Source organism: Carcharodon carcharias, chromosome 1, assembly GCF_017639515.1.
Source record: "Carcharodon carcharias isolate sCarCar2 chromosome 1, sCarCar2.pri, whole genome shotgun sequence".
In the NCBI taxonomy this organism is placed as follows: domain Eukaryota; kingdom Metazoa; phylum Chordata; class Chondrichthyes; order Lamniformes; family Lamnidae; genus Carcharodon; species Carcharodon carcharias.
This window is the reverse complement of record NC_054467.1, coordinates 201779289-201803808: the sequence shown is the minus strand read 5'-3', so window position 1 is coordinate 201803808 and position 24520 is coordinate 201779289. Positions and strand designations below refer to the sequence as shown.

Below are 24520 nucleotides of genomic sequence, written 5' to 3'. Positions count from 1 at the left end.
TTTCCACCCACTGACTGAATGAACAGCCCTAGGTCTCAAAATAATTTGGCTATACCAGTATGCAATTGGTATAATGTCAATATATTGTTTATTTGCACTAATCAAAATTATAAAATGACTTAAAATGATTTATAATGCCAGAAAAAAGTATAAGTAAGTAAATAGTTTTAATGGCTGAAAAGAAAGCATACTGTTCCTTCAGAGTTATTTGTTTGAAAACTGAGCTGTCTAATTGGTATTTTTAGTTGGTGCAATAGGTTTCGGACATTAAATGGAGCTCCAAAGAATTGAAGCGATAAGGATTTTTTGATGTCATTGATATTGCACTTATTGTGTAAATATTTTCATCTTGTCATCTGACCTTTCGGATATCAAATTGTTATTGTTCTGTATTTATTGCAATACCTTTCCAAATGAGGAAAATGTTTCACAAATTCACTTTGGCAATAATTTAATCATTGCATGCCTTCTGAATTGATTTAATTTTAATTGCTTTCCAGATCAGAGTGAGAATGTTCTTAGTTGTCTGTCCTAAGAATGATTACACTAGTGAAGTTATACCGCAGTCATTTTTCATTGCAGTGCAAGATTTACACCAGACGTTAGGCGCACTTCAGAAGCACCTCATAGTCTGCTCAGCACCCAGGCACACACTGTCTTTGGGATCTGTGCAGCAAATGTGTTGCGATGATAAGAATATTATTGGAAGACTTGTTTTATATTTCTTTGTTATAAAAAGGAGTAATAACAATACATTGCATCAGGAGTAATTATATTCCTAACAGTATTGTTGAGAATGACTGATGTCTGTGAAATAGATTCCTTTGAAATTCAGCTTTATATTCCACTGGGCAAAATAGTTTCTGTGCTGCAAGGATCAGTGGTTGGGAAAAAGGTGGCTGTTATTTTTGGAGGGCAATGTGGCAGGGTTAAACAGTAGCGATGGATATATATATATATATATATATATATATATAGAAGTTTAATTTATTTATCTTTTGAAATCAGCAAATATTAATTGGAATATTGATAGGGCTGTTAACCAAGTGGTTATGACATTGGACTAGCAATGTATGACTAGAGAGTCTAAATCCCACCATGGCAAGTTGTCAAATTGAATTCAATAAATCATCAACAACAGCTTGCATTTATATAGGATCTTTAAAATAGTAAAATGTCCAAGGCACTTCACAGGAATGTTATCAAATATAATATAACACCAAGCCATATTAGGAGATATTAAGAAAGGTGACCAAAAACTTGGTCAAAGAAGTTACTTTTCAGCAGTGTCTTAAAGAGAGGGAGGTAAAGAAGCAGAGACGTGTACAGAGGGAATTTCAGAGTTTACAGCGCAGGCAGCTGAAAGCACGGCTGCCAGTGGTAGGGCAATAAAACTCAGGGAGACACAGGAGGCCAGAGTTGGAGGAGTGGAGTTATCTCTGAGGGTTACAAAGCTGACTGAAATTACAAAGATAGGGAAGGACAAAGCCATGGAGGGATTTGAAAACAATGGTGAGAATTTTAAAACTGAAACATTGTTGGACTGGGAGCCAGGGTCAGCAAGCACTGGGGTGATAGATGAACAGGACTTGGTGTAAATTAGGATACCGGCAGCAGAGTCTGGATGACCTCAAGTTTAAAGAAGGTGCAAAGTGGGAGGCTGGCCAGCAGAGCATTGGGATGGTCATATATCAAGGGAACAAAGGCATGGATGAGGCTTTCAGCTGCATATAAGCTAAGCAGGAAGGAGGTGAGTGATATTGTGGCAGTGGAAGTAAGTTGCCTTGATGATTTTAGAAGATATGGGTTGGGCTAATACCATAAAATGAGTGTGAGAGGAGCTGTTTTATCATATGAAGAGTGCAGGAGGGCATGCCGGGAACAGCACCAGGCATACCTAAAAATGAGGTGTCAACCTGATGAAGCTATAACACAGGACTACTTGTATGCCAAATAGCATAAGCAGCAAGTGATGGACAGAGCTAAGTGATCCCACAACCAGTGGATCAGATCTAAGCTCTGCAGTCCTGCCACATCCTGTCGTGAATGGTGGTGGACAATTAAACAACTCACTGGAAGTGGAGGCTCCACATATATCCCCATCCTCAATGCCAGATGCCAGTCTTCAGCCAATTTGATTCTCTCCGTGTGATATCAAGAAACGGCTGAAGGCACTGGATACTGCAGAGGCTATGGGCCTTGACAATGTTCCCACAATAGTACTGAAAACTTGTGCTGCAGAACTTGCCGTGCCCCTAGCCAAGTTGTTCCAGTACAGCTACAGCACTGGCATCTACCCATCTATGTGGAAAATTGCCCAGGTGTGTCCTGTACACAAAAGGCAGGACAAATCCAACCTGTCCAATTACTGCCCCATCAGTCTACTCTCGATCATCAGTAAAGTAATGGAAGGGGTCATCAACAGTGCTATCAAGTGGTACTTGCTTAACGATAAACTGCTCACTGACGCCCAGTTTGGGTTCCGCCAGGGCCACTCAGCACCTGACTTCATTACAGCCTTGGCTCAAATATGGACAAAAGAGCTGAACTCCCGAGATGAGGTGAGAGTGACTTCCTTGACATCAAGGCAACATTTAACCGAGTGTGGCATCAAGGAGCTCCAGCAAAACTGGAGTCAATGGGAATCAGGGGGAAAACTCTCCATTGGCTGGAGTCATACCTAGCACAAAGGAAGATGGTTGTGGTTGTTACAGGTCAGTCACCTCAGCTCCAGGTCATCACTCTAGTAGTTCCTCAGGGTAGTATCCTCAGCCCAAACATCTCCAGCTGCTTCATCAATGACCTTCCTTCCATCATAAGGTCAGAAGTGGAGAGTTTTGCTGATGATTGCACAATGTTCAGCACCATTCGCGAACTCTCAGATACTGAAGCAGTCCATGTCCAAATGCAGCAAGACCTGGACAATATCCAAGCTTGGGCTGAAAAGTTGCAAGTAACATTCACACTACACAAGTGTCAGGCATTGATCATCTCCAACAAGAAAGAATCCAACCCTCACCCTTTGATGTTCAAAGGTATTAACATCACTGAATCCCCCACTATCAATATCCTGGGGGTTACCATTGACCAGAAACTGAACTGGACTAGCCATATAAATGCTGTGGCTACAAGAGCAGGTTAGAGGCCAGGAATCATGCAGTGAGTAACTCACCTCCTGACTCCCCAAAACCTGTCCACCATCTACAAGGCACAAGTCAGGAGTGTGATGGAATACTCCCCATTTGCCTGGATGAGTGCAGCTCCCACAACACTCAAGAAGCTTGAAATCCTGCCAGGACAAAGCAGCCCATTTGATTGGCACCACATCCACAAACATTCATTCCCTCCACCACCATGCACAGTAGCAGTAGTGTGTATCTTCTACAAGTTGCATGTAGGAATTCATCAAGGCTCCTTCAACAGCATCTTCCAAACCCATGACTACTAGCATGTAGAAGGACAAAGGCAGCAGATGAATGGGAACAACACCATCTGGAAGTTCCACTCCAAGTCAGTCACCATCCTGACTTGGAAATATATCGTCATTCCTTCACTGTCGCTGGGTAAAAATCCTGGAACTCCCTTCCTAACACCACATGGGCTCCAGTGGTTCAAGAAGGCAGCTCACAATCACCTTCTCAAGGGCAGCTAGGGATGGGCAATAAATGCTGGCCCAGCCAGCGAAGCCCACATCCAAATAAAAAAATAAAAACCTAATTGGTTCCCTAATGTCTGTCAAGGAAAGCAAATTTGCCACTCTTACCCATTCTCGTCTGCATGTGACTCCAGTCTCACACTGTATGGTTGGTTCCTAATGGCTTCAGGAAAGTAAGGCCTATATTTTCGCTACTAGGATGTGTGCACAGAAACCTACCTATAAAAATAGCCACCCTTTTGTTCCAGGGTGGGGGTAGAGTGGTTGGGGTGGGGGGGTGGGCTGGATTAGAAATCAGGCGCATGGCCTCTGAAATGAGTGCTTGTGTGCCCAGGCACTTTGTTGAATTAAATTAAAAAAAGATTGGAACAAAAAAACAGCCCTCAAGCCCTGACCCTTCATCCCCTCACCCTCTCATTCCCACAACACACTCCCCATGCCTCAACCATGGCAACATATGCCATCTCTTGCCCCCATCCACCCCCAATGGCCTGTCCTAGCCTTATTGAAGCACATGCCCCTCTACCCACCCCCATGACCCCTCAACCTCTATGCCCCCACATTCCCATGGCCCTTTATAACCCCATGCTAATTTTGTGCCAACTCATGCCACCGATGCCCTCAGTTCTTTGAGATTGCTTTGACAATTTTGACAGTTCTTTGACAGCTTTGCCAGTTCTTTGACTGGGAAACTACAGGCCAGTTAGCTTAACATCTGTTATAGGGAAAATGTTAGAAGCTATTATCAAAGAAGGTATAGCAGTGCAGTTGGATAAGATCAAGGTCACCAGGAAGAGTCAACAAGGTTTTGTGAAAGGGAAGTCAAATTTAACCAACTTATTGGAATTCTTTGATGAAGTAACAGGTGCCGTGGATAAAGGGGAACCAGTGGATGTACTGTACTTAGATTTCTAGAAGGCATTTTATAAAGAGTTAAAGGCAACTTGATTGAAACTTAAAAGATCCTGAGGGTCTTGTCAGGGTGGATGTGGCAAAGATGTTTCTTCTTGTGGGAGAATCTAGAACTATGGGGTCACTGATCAAAAATAAGGGGTCACCCATTTAAAACAGATGAGGTAAATTTTTTTCACTCAGAAGGTCATGAATCTTTGGAAGTCTCTTCTTGAAAAGGCAGTGGAAGCAGAGTCTTTGAATATTTTTAAGGCAGAGGTGGATAGAAGCAAGGAGGTGATAGGTTATCGGGGGTATGTGGGAAGCAGATTTCAGGTTACTATCAAATGATCCATGATCTTACTAAATGACGGAGTAGGCTCAAGGTGTTGAATGGCCTACTCCTGCTTCTTGTTCGTATGTTTGTCAGCTTTGACAGATTTTTGACAGTTTTGGCTATCCAAATGGATCTAGCGGTTCTGCGCACTCTGGGTTTCACACTCCTAGCATAGCAAGATCCCACATCATTGGAGGCAGTTGGCGATTTAAATGGCCAGCTGCCTCCTTAAAACCGTATGTGCAAATCCTGGCCAACTTCTGTCCCTCTCACAAAAGTGCCATATTTGGATTTCTGGGATCGTCTGCCATTTTCACCACAACGGAGAGGGTGCCAAATGCTGCTTAGGCAGTAATGCACATAGACGAAGATTTTTTTTTAGACTTTCCCTTGGAGATTAAATTGCTGGTTCGCGAGCGGTAGTGCTGAGTGCTACCTGTGCGGGCTGGGGGAGAGGGGAGAGCCATTTATGCATGCACGTTTGTGCATGCAGTTTGTGCATGCACGTGAAAGAGCACTTCAATCTCCCTGAGGCATGGAACTGCCTCAGGGAGATTGAAGCACTTTTTGAAAAAATTAATGAAGAGCAGAAAAGTTCAATGAAATGTCCCCTCATGTGACATGTGTCACATGAGATAGGACATGTTTTTATGTTCAAATGAAACTTTTTATTTAATTTGTAATAGCTTCAGGAAACCTCATCCAGCTCGCGGTTGAGGTTTCCTGAAAAACATAAAGGCCGCTTGGCCTTTTCGCCTGCCCACCAGCCGCAAGGTAAAATTGAGGTTAAGTACCTGGTTAATAGCCTTAATAGGCCTTTCAATTATCTGTGGGTGTGCAGCCAACTCCAACATGTGCCCACCGAATGAAATATCATGCAACTTCATGATGACGTCGGGACGCACACCCGATGTCATCGCACGTTATTTTATGTTCCAGCACGGGGGACACATGCCCGCACACCAAATGTAAAATTTTGCCTGGAGTGTTGTAAGCAATTCTGCATACCACACCTTCAGAAGGATTTATTGGTCATGGAGTGGGTGCAGCGTAGATTTACCAGAATGATATCTGGACTCCAAGGATAAAGATACAAAGTGATTTTAAGCAAACTGGTGTTGTATTCCCTGAAATTTAGAAGATTAAAGGGTGATTTGATCAAGGATTTCAAGATATTAAGGGGAGTAGATGGGGTGGATTGGAAGAAACTACTCCTGCTAGTTGGAAAGTCTAGGACTAGTGCGGCATAGTCGAAAAATTAGAACTGGATATTTCAGGAGTGAAATTAGGAAATACTTCTTCACACAATTGGTCTTAGAAACTTGGAACTCTCATCCACAATGACAATTGCTTCTAGGTCAATTGTTAATTTTAAAACTGAGATTGATAGATTTTTGTATCCAAAGACATTAAAGAATATGGAACAAAGATGGGTTTGGAGTTAAGTCACAAATCAGTCATTATCTCATTGCATGGCAGAACAGGTTTGAGGAGCTAAATGGCCTCCTCCTGTTCCTGCGTGACTTGCATGGCCTTTTCCTGTTCCACATTTCATTATGCTTAGAAATACTTTCTGGTCCACATAATCGCTAGAGTGTGTTGTGTTATGTGCCTGCTTGCCACTGTAATGTAAAGATGCTCAGCAGAGCAAGAGTTAATCTGGGACTGGACAATAGCCCCACCCCAGGTATGACACATAGAGTCACAAGGTAATAGACTGAGAGAACAGTCTAGAGAGAACACTCTGGAAGCAGCCTGCATGAAGGTAACAATATGACAAAAAATAAAGGCCAACAATAAAGGGTTCATGTTTATTTTTACAACAACTCTACAGGATCTCATCATTGAGACCCCCTCAAGAACCCACAATAGAACAGAATGATTGCCCAGTGGAAGGAACCAGCGTTCCTGACTATTCCTTTTAAATTATTTAGCTGGTGCTGTCACTGCCTTTATCACTGACCAGGACCACAATACAGGTGGTGGTATCAAACAGTTAAATTGCACAGATTGGCATGGCCAGTGCTATCATCTCCTAACCCCTTGCTTCACTCTTGGAATTGATGACCCTTTAGCACTAACTCCCCAGCCTATTCCTTACTACCACTTTAACAGATAAGGATATCCAGAGTGGCGGCTCCAAGGGGATTCAAGAACTGATTCAAGAACATTTTCCTTCTGTTATATGCCAACTTAACCTGCAGGAAATGAATCAGAGGCTGCACTTTTGATTTTGTGCAGACAGGGCAAGACCCAGTTACAGTGATTTTCCACCCACCAGAATTTTCAGTCAGTGGTGGGGACAGGCAAAGATATGCTGATGTACCATGACACTATTCAGTTATGGAAAATATATGTTGCAATGTATTTCTTTCCATCTGTACCAAGGCAGCACCACACAGGTGATACCTAGACAGCCTTGTGTCGAGTATTGTTAAGGGCCTCAAGGGGGAGAGTGCTGCGCTTTGAGACTCCACAGCATTCACCTGATTTACACCCAAGCAGAAAATTTAGACCCTGCTCTCGCCATGCTGCTCAGACAGCTAAGCAATTGGATGCTACAAAGTAACCTATGATGACCCACCTTTCATTTTGTCCATAAGTAGTAAGCTAAAAACATATCTCCACAACAATTCCAAATCATCTCTTTCCACGTGGGGAATCATGTTGCAAGTGAACATCCCATCACACTATGAGACCAAGGACAGGAATCAAACAGATTCTTTGAAGAACTAACATTTTGTTTTTCTGTTTCCACTACAAGTTACTTTGATTTATTTTTGATAGCATAAGAGTAGAGGGAAACATCAATGCCAACTTATTACTGCCCTGGAGGCATCTTTATTCAAACCTAAAATGGTGCAAAACATAATATTGAAGCTAATCTAGGAATTACTAAACATTATTTATTCAGTTTCAGCACAGTACAAATCAACTGGGGCAAATAAAATCTTATTCAGGATAAACTGATTGAACAAGCACCAAATTAAAGGGCACACTTCAGAAAAATTATATGATGGTTGTTTAGAAATGCTTATAAAAATTACATTACAAGGGCAGAAATACATGTAATGTGTTAATTTTTTACATGGCAACATTATAAAAACTTTATCAGATTGTAGGGAATTTAAAGCAGACTCATATTAATAATGTTACTGAATCTGTAACATAGTAACATAATCGACAGGCAAGAGAGGATCTCTGGGAGTACCTAGTCCAACCATCCATAATATTCCCTTGTTGCATTTCTAATAGGCTTAAACCTCATTTGTTGGCAATTGTCTATCTCTTTCCTTCTTGAACAAATTACAGTTTCTTTTCCACCACCCAGAACAGTAATCTGTTCAATAGATTTAGCACATAGGAAAAGATAAACATAGGAACAGGAGTAGGAACTGACCTGAATTTTCACAGGTGGAGAGGGTCTCCAGCTTAGCTAAAATGGCGCTGGAGCCCCAGTTCTGAAAGTCCTGCTCCCGAACGCAGCATCCACCATTTTTGGGGGGAGGATTGTAGTTTTCACATCCGTGGTTCACGGAGGCAGCTGCACACATAAAAATGCAGTTGCCTTCAAACAGATCCAATTTTCAGTTAGTGGGATGTCTAAAACATGACCTGTGGACTTTACACTTTTCAGAAGGCCTAAACTTACCGGAAATTTTTGTAGAGGTAGTATACCCTTTTGGAGATTGGATAGTTCCAGGGACACCTTTGGGAGTGGTAAGGCACCCTTTGGGAGGGATCAAGTGCCCTTTGCGATTTCTAAAATTAGACTTGAATGTGTGTAAGAAGTAAATAAAGTCATTGAAATTGTCAAGCTGTCAATGCATTTAAATCTCATGCTTTTTAAATTAAAAAAAAAATAGTTCTGCAGTTTAAAAACAAATCAGTGCTCACTATTTCAATCTGTCTGTTGGACTAAGCCTGAGGATTTGTGTTACATGACTGATTTCACAAGCTATCATTATCACAGTGCAGTGCCTGTTCAATTCACAGTTTAATTGACAGCTCCAAGTTGTTATTAGATTTTTGATGTGGTGCTATGAATGTAAAAGCTTATTTTTATAAGAGATTATGAACTTGATGGAAATATTTGTTTTTATAAAGGATTAAGTAATTGAAGGAATTTAAATGCAATAAATGGATTATTATGAATGAGAGTGTTTTTGTAACATAGTGAAGTCATCAATATATTCTTTATTTCATCTCAGTATGGGTCCTGAGGTATGCCCATGGTGGCATGAGTTGGCATGAAGGGTATAAGGACAAAGGATGGTAGGTGGGGGGAATGGTTTGACATGAGTTGGAACTACGTTGGCATAGAGGCTATAAAGGGCCAAGGTGGTAGGGGTACATAGGTTAGCATGGAAGGTATGGGGGTCATGGGGGTTGGATAGAGGGGCACAGGTTAGCATGGAAGGTATGAGGAGTTATTGGGGCTGTGTAGAGGGGTATAGGTTGGCATTGAGGCTATGAGGAGCCACAGGAGGGTGGGTGGGGTGCATGAGGTGACAGGAGTTGGCATGGATAGGGCATGGGGAATCTGTGGGGTGTGAGGGGTGAAGGCTAAAGGGCTGTTTTTTGTTTTATTCTTTATCTTAGAAGTCCCGGAGCACTGAGGCAGATCTTTTACAAAGCCTGCCTCTATGCCCAGCAACCCTAAGGCTGCCTCAGCATAGTTCTCCAGGGCAGTAGGCCCGACCCCAGCCAACCACACCACCCCTCCCACCCTCGGGGTGAAAATTAGCCCATCCAGGGCACTTTCTCCCGAGTTGGAAATTTTGCCAACTCCATTAAAGAGCGCAGAGAAAGAGGGAGGCAAGAGGCCATTAAAGAGCACAGAGAGGGAGAGACGAGAGACCAATAAAGAGCACAGAGAGAGAGAGAGAGACAAGAGACCATTAAAAAGTGTGGAGAGAGAGGCGAGAGGTCATTAAAGAGCGCAGAGAGTGAGAGACCATTAAAGAGTGTGGAGAGAGAGGTGAGAGACCATTAAAGAGCGTGGAGAGAGAGGAAAAAGGACATTAAATAGCACGGAGAGAGAGATGAGTGGCCATTAAAGAATGCTGAGAAAGAGATTAGAGACCATTAAAGAGCACGGAGAGAGAGAGGGACGAGAGACCATTAAAGAGCGCAAGAGAAAAGAGCGCGGAGAGCAGCTGACTGATGATTAGGATTGGTGAGTATTTCTAGGCTTTAAAGTAAAAGTAAGGTCTTTAGTTTGTGTTTAGGTCTTTAGTCTTTTTTTTCTCTTTCTCTTAAAAATAGCTTGTAAAGTATAGGATCGGTGCATGGTATAAAAATAAATTACAAAAAAGTGAGAAGAGCAGGGGATTCTTCATGCGTAAAGAGCAGGAATACTAGAGTAAATAATTTAAAAATTAAATAAAATACAATAGCGATGGCAGGATGGGTGATGTGTTGTTGCTGCAACATGTGGGTTCTGCTGGACACCAAGGTGATCCAAAGCGAACACATCTGTAATAAGTGTTTGCAGTCCAAGCTGAGGAGCTGGAGTCCAAGCTGCAGACATTGTGCCACATTAGGGAGGAGGAAAGTTACCTGGACACATTACTCCAGGAGGAGCTCAGATTAGGTCATTCAAATTTGGCCTGTGATCAGGGACAGGAGGGTGTGACTGCAGGTGAGGCAGGTATGGGGACCTGAGGGTAGTGTTTGAGGAGCCTCGGCCACTGCAATTGTCCAACAGTTACGAGGCTTTTGCAAGCTGTGTGGGTGAGAGTGGGGAGTGCAGAGAGGATGAGCAAACTGACCACGGCACAGTGGTACAGGGAGCCATTCAAGTGCAGGGAGGAAATAGGAATGTAGTAGTGGTAGGGGACAGTATAATTAAGGGGATAGACACTGCTCTTTGCAGCTGTGAGCATGAGCCCCAAAGGCTGTGTTGCCTGCCTAGTGCCAGAGTTAAGGACATCTTCTCAGGGCTGGAGAGGAACTTGAAGTGGGAGGCGAGGGATCCAGTTGTCATTGTCCACATTGGTACCAACGACATTGACAGGACTAGAAAGGAGGTTCTGCTGAAAGAATTTGAACAGTCAGGAGCTAAATTAAAAAGCAGGATCTGCAAGGTAATAATCTCAGGGTTACTACCTGAGCCACAGGCAAACTGGCATAGGGTAAATAAAGTCGAAGAATTAAATGCGTGGTTCAAAGATTGATGTGGGAGGAATGGGTTTCAGTTCATGGGGCACTGGCACCAGTACTGGGGTAGAAGGAAGTTGTTCCATTGGGATAGGCTTCACTTGAACTGTGCTGGGACCAGTGTCCTGGCAAATTGAATAACTAGGGATGTAGAGAAGGCTTTAAACTAAATAGAGCAGGGGAGGGTTCTGGAGAAGGGTTACACAGGCTTACAAAGCAAAAGGACATGGCAGCATTGCAGGGCAGCTACTTAGATAATGATATCCAGAGTGTGACATGAAGGAACAGAGTGTACAAACATGAAAAAAGCAGCAAAAAGGGTCAAAAGGGGAAAAAATGGTAAAAAGGCAAGATTAATGGCTCTTTACTTAAATGCACATAGTATTCAGAACAAAATTAATTAAGTAACGGCATAAATAGTGGTTCATGGGTATGATCTTATAGCCATTATGGAGACATGGTTACAAGGAAATCAAAGCTAATAACTAAATATTCTGGGATATGTGACTTTTCGAAAGGACAGGCAGGAAGGAAAGTGTGATGGGGTAGTTTTGTTAGTATGAGATGGGATAAGTACAATAGCAAGAAATGATCTTGGATCAGAAGATGAAGAATCCATATGGGTGGAGGTAAGAAATAACAAGGGGAAGAAGACACTGGTGGGAGTAGTCTATAGGCCTGCTAATAGTAACAGTATTGTGGGATAGAGAATAAATCAGGAGTTAATGAGGGTATGTAAAAAAGGCCGTACATTAATCATGGGTGAATTTAATCTTCATGTAGTTTGTGAAAATCAAATTGGCTGAGATAGCCATGAGCAAGAATTCATAGAGTGTATTCACAACAGTTTCCTACAACAATATTTTGTGGATCCAACCGGGGATCAGGCTATTTTGGATCTGGTAATGTATAATGAGGCAGGTTTAATAAATTTCCTCAGATCAATTGGTCAAAGATCCCCTAGGAAACAGTGATCATAACATGGTACAATTTAGCATTCAGTTTGAGAGTGAGAAACTTGGGACAGAAACAACTGTGCTGAACTTAAATAAGGGCAATTACAAGGGAATAAGGGTAGAGTTGGCTGGAGTGGACTGGCAAAGGAGTTTAGCAGAAAAGATGGTTGATGAACAATGGCAGACGTTTAAGAGAATAGCTCATTACTCACGACAAAGATATATCCCTGTGAGGAAGAAGGATGGTAGGAAGGGGATAAACCAACCATGGTTAACCAAGGAAGTTAAAGATAATATCAAAGTGAAAAAAAAAACATACAATGTGGCAAAGATTAGTGGTAAGCCACAGGATTGGGAAAGTTTTAAAAACCAATAAAAGATGACCAAAAAAATATTAAAGAGGGAGAAAATAAACTTTGGGGTTAAACTAACAAGTAATATAAAAATGGACAGTAAAAGCTTCTTTAAATATCTAAAAAAGAGAGGCCAAAGTGAACATAGGCCCCTTAGAGAATGAGGCTAGGGGAAATAATAATGAGAAATCGGGAAATGGCAGAAGAGCACTTTGCATCAGTCTTCATAGTAGAAGACACTAATAGCATTCCAAACATACTAACTAATCAAGAGGCAAAAGTGGAGGAGGAAATAAATACAATAGCTATGACTAGAGAAAAAATACTAGGGAAACAAATGGGCTAAAGGCCGATAAGTCACCTGGAACTGATGGGCTGCATCCTAGGGTATTAAAGGAAGTATCTACAGAGATAGTGGATGCACTGGTAGTGATCTTCCAAGAATCCTTAGATTCTGGAAATTCCCAGAAGATTGGAAAACTGGCAATGTAACACCCTTATTCAGAAAGGGAAGGAGACAAAAAACAGGTAAATATAGGCCAGTTAGCTTAACATCCATCATTGGGAAAATGTTAGAGTCTATTATAAAGGATATAAAAGCAGGGCGTTTAGGATGCATAATACAATCAGTCAGAGGCAGCATGGTTTCATGAAGGGGGGAAATCATGCCTGACAAATTTACTAAAATTCTTTGAGGAGGTAACAAGCAGGATAGAGAAAGGGGAACCATTAGATATAATATATTTGGATTTCCAAAAGGCATTCGATAAGGTACCGCACATAAGGCTACTTAATAAGAAAAGAGCCCCTGGTTCTAGCATGGATAAAGGATTGGCTAACTAATAAAAGATAGAGAGTTGGGATAGGTGGGGCATTTTCAGGTTGGCAACCTGTAACTAGTGGAGTGCCACAGGGATCAGTGCAGGGGCTACAATTATTTACAATATATATTAATGACTTGGATGAGGGAAGTGAATGTACTATCGCCAAGTTTGCAGATGACACAAAAATAAGTGGGAAGGCAAGTGGTGAGGATGATACAAAGTGTCTACAAAGGGGTATAGACAGGTTAAGTGAGTGGGCAAAAACTTGGCAGATGGAATATAATGTGAGGAAATGTGAGGTTATACATTTTGGCAGGAAGAATAGAGGAGCTGAATATTATTTAAATGGAGAAAGAGTGCAGAAAGCTGCAGCATGGAGGGATTTGGGTGTCCTCATGCATGAATCACAAAAAGCTAGCATACAAGTTCAGCAGGTAATAGGGAAGGCAAATGGAATGATGGTTTTTACTTCAAAGGGAATGGAGTATAAGAATAGGGAAGTCTTGCTAAAACTATATAAGGCACTAGTTAGGCTACAACCAGAATGGTCCCTTAATCTAAGGAAAAATATACTGGCATTGGAAGCAGTCCGGAGAAGGTTCACTAGGTTGATCCTGGGTATGGAGGGATTTTCTTACGAGGCGAGGTTGAGTGGTTTGGGACAGTACTCATTGGAGTTTAGAAGAATGAGAGGCAACCTTATTGAAACATATAAGATTCTTTGGGGGCTTGAAAGGGTAGATACTAAGAGGTTGTTTCCCCTTGTGGGAGAGACTAGGACCAGAGGATATAATCTCAGAGTAAGGGGTCGCCCATTTAAGACAGAGTTGAGGAGGAATTTCTTCTCTCAGAGGGTAGTGAATCAGTGGAATTCTTTACTGCAGAGGGCTGTAGAGACTGGGTCATTAAGTATATTCAAGACTGAGATAGATAGATTTTTAATCAATAAGAGAATCAAGGGTTCACAGAATCACACAGTGCAGAAGAGGCCCTGGGCCTGCACCGACATGTGAGAAATACCTGACATACCTGCCTAATCCCATCCACCAGCACTTGGCCTATAACTTTGAATGTTATGACGTGCCAAGTGATCATCCAGGTACTTTTTAAAGGATGTGAGGTAACCCGCCTCCACCATCCTCCCAGGCAGCGCATTCCAGACCGTCACCACCCACTGGGTAAAAAAGGTTTTCCTCACATCCCCCCCCTAAACCTCCTGCCCCTCACCTTGAGCTTGTATCCCCTCGTGACTGACCCTTCAACTAAGGGGAACAGCTGCTCCCTATCCACCCTGTCCATGCCCTTCATAATCTTGTACACCTCGATCAGGTCACCCCTCAGTCTTCTCTGCTGCAGCGAAAACAACCCAAGTCTATCCAACCTCTCTTCATAACTTAAATGTTTCATCCCAGACAACATCTTGGTGTATCTCCTCTGCACCCCCTCCAGTGCAATCACATCCTTCCTATAATGTGGTGACCAGAACTGCACACAGTACTCCAGCTGTGGCCTCACCAAGGTTCTATACAACTTCAACGTAACCTCCCTACTTTTGTAATCTATGCCTCGATTGATAAAGGCAAGTGTCCCATATGCCTTTTTCACCACCCCACTAACATGCCCCACTGCCTTCAGAGATCTATGGACACACATGCCAAGGTCCCTTTGTTCCTCAGAACTTCCTAGTGCCATGTCGTTCATTGAATACTTCCTTGTCAAATTACTCCTTCCAAAGTGTATCACCTCACACTTTTCAGGGTTAAATTTCATCTGCCACTTATCTGCCTATTTGACCATCTCATCTATATCTTCCTGTAGTCCAAGATACTCAGCCTCACTGTTAACAACCCGGCCAATCTTTGTGTCATCCGCAAACTTATTAATCCTACTCCCCACATAGTCATCTGTGTCATTTATATAAATGACGAATAATACGGGTTGTGGGGAAAAGGCAGGAAAGTGGAGTTGAGGATTATCAGATCAACCATGATCTCATTGAATGGCAGAGCAGACTTGATGAGCCGAATGGCCTACTTCTTAAAGGAAGTGGCTGCAAAAATAGTGGAGGCATTGGTCAAAATAGCAGATTGGAAAAGCACTAATGTGACACCCCTGTTCAAGAAGGGAGGGAGACAAAAAGCAGGAAACTATAGGCCAGTCAGCCTGACATCTATCATTGGGAAATGCTAGAGTCCATTATTAAGGAAGAAATAGCAGAACATTTAGAAAAGCTTAATGAAATAAAACAGAGTCAACCTGGTTTTGTGAAAGGGAAATCATGTTTGAAAAATTTGATGGAATTCTTTGAGGATATAACAAACAGAGTTGATAAAGGGGAACCAGTGGAAATCGTATATTTGGATTTCCAGAAGGCATTCGATAAGATGCCACATAAAAGGTCATTGCACAGAATAAGAGTTCATGGTATTGGGGGTAATGTATTAGCATGGATTCAGAATTAGTTAACACACGCAAGATAGAGAATCGAGATTAATGGGTCTTTTTCAGGTTGGAAAGACATAACTAGTGGAATGCCACAAGGATCAATCCTAGGGCTTCAATTATTTACTATCTATATTAATGACTTTGAGGAGGGGGCAGAGTGTCATGTATCCAAATTTGCTGATGATACAAAAATAGATGGGAGGTCATGTTGTGATGAGGACATAAGGAATCTGCAAGGGGTTATAGACAGATTGAGTGACTGGGCAAAAAATTGGCAGATGAAGTTTAATATAGGAAAGTGTGAGGTCAAGCACTTTGGTAGGAAAAATCAAAAGACGGGCAATTACTTAAATGGAGAGAGACTACAAAAATATGTATCACACCAGGATCTGGATGTTCTTGTTCATGAAACACAAAAAGTTAGCATGCAGGTGCAGCAAGTAATTAAGAAGCCAAATGGAATTTTGGCCTGTATTACTAGGGGGTTGGAATTTAAAACAAGGGTAGTCTTGTTACAACTGTACGGGTTGTTGGTGAGACCGCACCTGGAGTACTGTGTACAGTTTTGTTCCCCATATTTAAGAAAGGATATACTGGCATTGTTAATGGCATTAATGGGTTTAGATGAAGAAAGGTGGGAGGTAGCTCATGTAAAGCATAAACACTGGCATGGACCAGACCGAATGGCCTGCTTCTTTGCTGTAAATATTATATAATGCAATGCAATCTTTTTAGTGGTGTTGATCCACTCCACATGCTAATTTATGACTTGTTGGAGTGATTAATACAGCAAGAGAGCTTTGGGATCATATTTGAATTTACAGTCAGCTGCAGTTCCCCAAAAAGCAAGTTTGCCAATTGTAGCCACATCTGAAGAAAGGAGAGGGTCCTGCCCAAGGAGAATCTATCAACCATGCCTATTAGTAACTCAACCAATAAATCAGCATTGATACAATTCAAGGAGATCACTTATGACTAAAGTGAACACAACGAAGCAGGTAATATCAAATCAGCTGGCAATTATTTGACATTTGATTTGACTTCAATGTAAAGGAAATTCAAGTGGGGTATAAAACAGCTGGCCAATTGGGGATTAGCTGTTTCACATGAGTTTAATGTGGGAAAATGTGAACTTGTCCACTTGGCAGGAAGAATAAGAAAGCAGCATATTATTTAAATGGGAGAGGTTGCAGAACTCTAAGGTGCAGAGGGATCTATGTGTCTTGGTAGATGAATCACAAAAAGATCGCATGCAGGTACAGCAAGTGGTCAGGGAGGCAAATGGAGTGCTGTTGTTTATTGAAAGGGGAATGGAATATAAAATCAGAGATGATTTGCAATAGTTGGATAGGCTATTGGTGAGACCACATCTAGAGTATTGTGTACAATTTTGCCCTCCTTATTTAAAAAAGAATATAATTGCTTAGAAGCAGTTCAGAGAAAGTTCACTGAGCTGATTCTTGGAATGAAGGGATTAACCTATGAGGAAAGCTTGGACAGGTTGGCTTGTATCCATTGAAGTTTAGAAGAATGAGGGGCGATCTTATTGCTACATATAAGATCCAGGGGCAACTTTTTTTCTTTATTTGTTCGTGTGTTGTGGGCGTCACTGGCAAGACTAGAATTTGTTGCCCATCCCTATTTGTCCTTGAACTGAGTGGCTTATGAGGCCATTTCAGAGGGCAGTTAAGAGTCAATCACATTGCTATGTGTTTGGAGTCACATGTAGGCCAGACCAAGTTAGAATGGCAGATTTCCTTCCCTAAAGGACATAAGTGAACCAGATGGGTTTTATGACAATCGATGATAGTTTCAATGTCACCATTACTGAGATTAGCTTTCACTTCCAGATTTATTAACTGAATTCAAATTCCACCCGCTGCCATTGTTAGGAAATAAAGATGGTTAAAGTAAGTTATATTTGTATTTTTGGTTGTTAGGAATTAGTTTTAGCTTAAACATTTAAGTTGGATTTGTATTTGTGTGTTAAGAAAAGGTCAAATTGGGTTTTAATTTCACTTTAAAAGGGGCCTGCATTTCTAATAAGCTTTACAATTCTTAAGAAAAATTAAAGAGTAAAAAAAGCTGTGCTGTTGCCTAGCGACAGGGGTCCAGAGAAGCAGGCCATACGTGCACAAGCACACGCATGCACACACACACAAACTAAAGAAACAGCCATTTTGTGTTCAGTTGGAAGAAGGTGCCAGGACAGGCAGGACATGAAAAGAGACAGATAGCTGGTTCCAAGTGAAAGAAGAAAGTCCCCAAATCCAGGGGAGTGAAACAGGAGAAAGTCCCAAGAAGACCTTCTAGTCAAAGGAAGGACTAGAACCTGGAAAAGGCCCTGTTAAGTGACGTGAGGAGCAGAGAAAGGTTTAAAGAGATGAATGCTGCAGGAAACAGATTTAAAGTGATATAAAGGCGTGTGAGGGGCCAGAAGGTCCAAAGAGGTGGCTGAAGGTCTGTAGCTTTTTGCTATGGGCATGTGAAGCAGTGGTGTACTGTTGAAGGCTGAGTTGGTGAGATAGAGTGCATGGAAGACAGCTTAAATGCAAGTGGTGATCCAGGGAAGAGGGGATGGAAGGAGAGTTTGAAACCCTGGAGGTGAACCCTTGCAGAAGGTGTCTGGGTCAAAGTGTCAGTTTGGGAGAAGATTCAAAAGCGAGTTCTTGGAGAGTGGAGATTGGAAACACTCATATATGAAAGATGGAGTTCAGTGAGACTGGTTGGCTCACAGTGACAAGTATCTGTGGGGGTGGGGTGTGGGGGAGGGGGGATGTGGGTGGAGCTGAGGAGAGATCCATAGCATCTGTATTTGCTATGGTCACTTGGTTTCATAGTGTATTGTGTTTGACCACAGGTCGCCTATTGGTTTACATGGACTGTGTACTTACTGTGAACATTAGAGCATAAGATAGCTTTTGTAATTTGTGTTTTCCTTACAAATTTGTATATACCTGTAAAGGTATAGTTGTGGGCAAAGGAGTAATGTAATATTGTTTATCATTTCTTGTTGAATAAATGTTTTATTCTTTTGTTAAAAGTTCATCAGCTGACCCCTGTGACACTGTTCAGTAGCTGCTCTCCACGTATCTAAACAATTGAATAAAAGTTAGAAGCTATCAGGCCAGGTTCCACCCTCCAATCAGCTTTGCCCAGTAGTAACATCAGCTGGGATCATTAGACCATTGGTGGGATTTGAACCCATGTCCCCAAAGCATTAGTCTGGGCCTCTGGATTACTAGTCCAGCAACATTACCACTACTCCACCTGATAAGGTGGATACTGAAAGGATGTTTCTCCAGTGGGAGAGACTAGAACTAGGGGAGACATCTTAAAAATAAAGGGTCCCCCATTTAAGATGGAGGTGAGGAGAATTTTTTCTCTCAGAGGATCATAAGCTTGTAGAACTCTCTTCTCCAAAAAGTGGTAAAGGCAGGATCATTGAATATTTTAAGGCTGAATTAGATAGATAATTGACTGACAAATGAGTCAAAGGGTAAAGGGGGTAAGAAGGAACGTGGAGTTGAGTCCACAACCGGATCAGCCATGATCTTATTGAATGGCGGAGCAGACTTGAGGGGCCGTATGGCCTACTCCTGCTTCTAATTTGTATGTTCATAAGTTTAACGAAAGTTAAAGTTATCCACAGAAACTTAATGGGAAGAGAAAGCCAGGCATTTTTCAAACAGATTGGAAAGCATCACAGATGACTACATTGATCGCACAATATTTGGGTGACTCTTGTTAAGTTTTGCAACAACCATAATGCCAGCCTCCTGACCTTTAATGATTATAACTTTTTTACATAAGGCAATATTGTCATATTGAAATGTCACTGTCCATTACCATTTATTTTGCATTGATTTCCATTATATTAGTGAAAAATTTGCTACATTGGTCAAATATTGAGAAAATTTTAACGAATTTAGGTTTGGAATTGTATTAGCAAGGGACTTATTGCCTACCAGAGACCAATGTTTGTGCTTTGGAGATTTATCAAGATCTTGTCTTATAACTACTAACCTGACTCAGCTGCCAAATATTTTGGCTGAAGTCAAATAATTTCCACTTTGATGCTAAAGTGAGAGAAAACTAGTTACATCCTCATTTGCTATAACATTCTGACAAATCACCAAGATTGCTTATCACTTTCTTCTTAAATCATATGACTATGTGAAAAGCTTGCACAGATTACATTTCCAAGACTCCCAAGAGGAGGAAGAGAGAATATCTATTGGTAAATCTTAAATAGAAGAATTAAAGAGAGTTATCATTTTTGTCAACATAGTTTTGTGCTCATTTGTAATGTGAAATAAAGATTTGCAATATACTGACCCAGAACACCATCTCTGCATTACAGCTGCCTACCCTGCTGCCTATGGCCAGATTAGTCAAGCCTTTCCACAGCCACCTCCAATGATACCCCAGCAACAGAGAGAAGGTAGGTCATTTACTATATTCACAACATAAGATACTTAAACAGAGCAGATGTTTCATGGACTCCAGGAGTATGGAACCTATTCCACGATCATCATAATTCATAATAAAGTAGTTACCAATGGAATACGAAGTGGAATAAAATTGTCCAGATAGATTGAATGCACTTTTAAAGGATTTTTTGTAGTTATTTTGTACAAATATAAAACAGTTTATCCTGTGGCATACTCAGTTACTTTGAGATTCTTTAGTTGGCTGAATTGACTTTGTAGATCATTGCCCGAAGAAGTTAATCAAATTAGGATTGTGCAACAGTGTAAATCTCAGTCTGTGCACCATTTAATGACTAATTATTCCTCTAAAAAAGAGATTTGCATTTATGCGTCATCTTATTGCTTAGAAACATCTAAAAGCACTTTGAAGTACAGTGACTCTTGTAACGAACAGCAGTGAGATGAATAACTATCATCATTGCGATGTTAGTTGCAGGGGGAATGTTGGCCAGGACTATAGAATTCAATGATCATCTTCAAATAGTGACGTGTCCCATTTCCACCTGATCCGCTGGAAGAGCAGACATAGGGTGGAATTTTCCGGCCCTGTTGGTGTTGGGTGTCATGGCTGGCAGGGGGCAATATGGCGAGGACAAAAATTGGTTTCACACCGTGTCAATGTCGGGCCACGTTTCCCGCCGCCTCATGTTGGGAGCCCAATTTCAATACTTTAGCATCTTGCTATAAGCCCTGCTCGCCGGAATCATCCCCTCACGCTGGATCATCCAGGCACAGCGACGTGACTGCATGCGTGATGTGTTTCACAACTGTACATAAGCAATGTGCACCTGATGGAATGCACCCTGCTTGGGACTTTGAGGCTTGTTTACCTACCTTGCTTCGGGCAGGACCCGTTCGCAGTCATCAGTGCCAGGCTTCACAGGCATCACCGCATCACTTTTAGTGAGGGGTGGTGTTCACAGGCAGGTCGCTACCTATTAGCCCAGCCATAAGACAGGGGTGCCTTTTCAATGGCTGCCTGCAGGGCTGGGCCTTTGCTTGGGGAAAGGGGAGAAGTGGCCTTAGGCAAGGGAAGAGGCTGCAGAGCGAGGGCTGTACTGAGGAAGGGGGTAAATCCCAGGGTGTGCGTGGGGGACAAACATTCATCTGTGCAAGTGGCCTCAAGATGGTGAGGGCTGAGGAGGCAGCCTCCAGAGGAGGTGAGGCCAGATAGAGATGTGAGGGTGAGTGTGAGAGAGTGAGCCTTGATGTCCCTTGAGCTGGCAGTGAGTGAGATGCCAGTGAATGTGTGCTGGCCTTGTGAGTGTGTGAGTTTAGAGTGATAAAATGGTTGCCTTACCCTGGTGGCACATATGAGATCATTCATCCATTTTTTGCATTAGACGGCCGACCTCTTGTGTGCAGCACTGGCACTGACCACCTCTGCCACTGCCTTCCAAGTCCGAGTAGTGAAACTGATGGGCCTTCCATGGCCAGATTGGGAGTAGTGGATACCACAGCGGGCCTCCACAGCATCCCAGGGTTGCATCACTGAATCACTCTTTTTGGCTTTTAGGGCCATATCTTCACCGGAGCGGTCCCGGGCTGCAAGCATTGAGAAGTGTTGCTGCTGTTTAAATATGGTGCCCTGCATGAGGGAGCGGTACATTAACAGCATGGTGGGCAAATCAGAGGCTGCCCACCAGTGAGATGGCATGTTTCCTGTGGCTGCATAATTGATGAGGCAGGAATGGGACGACATGGCACGAAAACCTGCCGTTGCGGCCAGTGGGTACAATGGCTTTTTTCCCACCTGCTACCGCACTTTGTGCAAATCTGGGATGATTCCGCCCATAGTTTAATATCTCATGAGCAACCTCAACAATGTAATACCCTCAGTACTACAATGGGTTAACAAGCTAGTTTTTAAGATCGAGTGCTAGCGTGGTGTTAGAAGCCACAGCCTTCTCTGACTCTGCACTAACTGCTACCAACTGAGTCAAGTTAATACTATAGGAACATGATTTAGTTTTATCTTGAACAAATGAACAAACAAACCTCCTGCCCATTTTCCTTTGCTGGCGACCTGTTGCATGCCAGACAGTGGAAAGTTCAGCCCTCATTGTCACTAGAGGAAGTATATTCGTTAAGCCCAAACACTTCTAACTGATAATGTCACTAGATAGCAATCAGGAGCAAGAGCCTTTCCTGATGAGGCCGATTACCACTCCAACTGAGTTTATTTAAATCAGAAAAAAACCTGTGCTCAAACATGGCACCATCTGGTCTGTACACCTCAATCCCACACTCGGGAAGCACAGTTAATATCCAAACCCATTTGTGAAGTTCCTCAACTTCACAGTTTTTAAACATCATTTTTGCGCACCATTACTGAGACTCACCATTAAATGCCGTTGGTGGAATCAGGACGCTGTTGTGGAACATTGCTAAATTCCGTGGACTATGAATCCTGTTATATTCATCACGTTCACAGTAGAAATGACCCATATCTTGTAGCAGCTTAATCTAAAATTGGTCTATAGAAACCTAGTTATCTGATTGCCAGTTTTGCATGACACTGTTCGATCCTATAACCGCAGCTAAAATTTCAGCTGTTTAATTAGATGGGAAGTTCCGTACTGAAAATTTAATTTGTTACATTCTATGTAATAATACTAAATAGTCCTATCATCTACTACAGGAATTAGCCCTTTTGTGAATCCTGACATGTAATGAATAGCAGTAATGTTTGCAAAGATCCTAATGCACACTCTGCGCCATATATAGTATATTTCTGAGAATCATGTGGACCTACTAATGATGTGCAGAATGCAGTTCAATGCCTATTTTAATTATTCAGAAGAGTTTGACCTGCCATTTTCCCTCTCCACCACAATCAGCCCTGATAGCTTAGCATTACATTTCTTGCCTCCATGCTTATTAACTTCATCATTGGTTCTGAAGCTTTATTAAAAAAATGTTTGAAAGCAAATTAGAAATTGCTGGAAAAACTCAGAAGGCTAGTCAGCATCTGTTTTGAAGAACAGTCATGAAGAAGGATCTACACCCAAAGCATTAACTGTCTGAGTTTTTCCAACTAATTCTGCTTTGTCTCATTACTCGCCTAGAAGAGGCAAACGCTGAGTACACTCTACTTGTAAGCATTAGTGATAATGTCCATGCTTATTATTGTGATGCTTTACAGTACCATTTAGGCACATTACTACCACTGACAATGGTAGCTTTGGTCCTCAGTATGTCAAGAAGGATTGAGATTAGTGAACACGTTCAGTACTATACCCAAACTGCAACTCCTGGCCTCCCTTAAAATTTACACACCAATTCTAAAGCAGGTCAGAATGTCACCTTGCACTGCAACTTAATTATGCTTCATTCATTACAGCAATGACTACACTTCAAAAAGTACTTCATTGGCTGTGAAGTGCTTTGAGACATCTTGAGGTCATGAAAGGTGATATATAAATGCAATTCTTTATTTCAGTGTAAAGACATCCAGCAATTACCTCAGCAATTTATTTTTGAGCTTTTCTAAAGTTCATCCTGAGACAGTTTTGTTGAAAATGGTGAATCCTGTACAAAATGTTAATGCGCTACAAATGTAATAAACACACAAAGGCTCACGTACAAGCCTAGTAAATGGCACTGAAGATATTTGCAGACAATTACATATATGTTTTCACATCTTTGTTTGCAGAGAAATGTCACAGAGACCGCTACCTTGTGTATAAAGCTGTTTTAGCATTAGCAATTCATGCTTGGCAAGTATAATAACATATTAGCCAGGGGAATACTGGTTAGCAAATATTCATTAGGACTCAATTTACTATTAAAAGGAAGAAATACTATGCTCCCATCATTGAAATGAAGCCAAGCCTAATACATTTTAATGAAGTGGAAATGGGTTGCTGTCAGCTCTAAGACAGACTTGTTCGTTTCAAGTTTTGTCAGTAATGTGAATGAGTAACTGCTACTAATGCGAATAATCTGTAGGGTCACTATGAAAACTTCACTGCTCGGTGCAATGGAAAACTTCATTAATTTTGAAATGCATTTCGAAATAAAAAAAAATCCAGCCTTGTCAGGTACAATTGAAAACATTTAGTGCAGCAAATTGTATGACATTACTTACCATGAATCCACCTTTCTCAATTCATTCATATTGTGCTCAACTAGAAGCATCCAGCTGCTCAGCGAAACAATCACTTTTCATTAGTAAAGCCTGCAGTACTAGGTAAACAAAGTGGTTTGAATTCAGATGTCTCATCCATTTCAAAGTAAACCAGGTGAAACTTGTGGAACTCAAGATGACACAATTTCTTTAGCTGACATGTTAATGAAGGGGCCAGGAGCAGGCTTTTGAAAGCATAGGTCCACACTGGCCTTAAGAAGAGTAAGTTTTGGAACTCCCTCCCTAATGCATTCCACCTCTCTCCCATTCTATCT

At 41.8% G+C, this 24520-nt stretch overlaps 1 protein-coding gene across 1 annotated transcript in view; it reads left to right on the top strand.

The window, feature by feature from the left end:
- celf4 (CUGBP, Elav-like family member 4) overlaps positions 1 to 24520 on the top strand; it is a 1275411-nt gene that overhangs the window by 1183843 nt on the left and 67048 nt on the right. The window contains exon 10 of the mRNA XM_041191287.1: positions 19987 to 20067. Coding sequence (XP_041047221.1) covers positions 19987 to 20067 — 81 coding nt within the window. The remainder of the gene's footprint in view (positions 1 to 19986; positions 20068 to 24520) is intronic.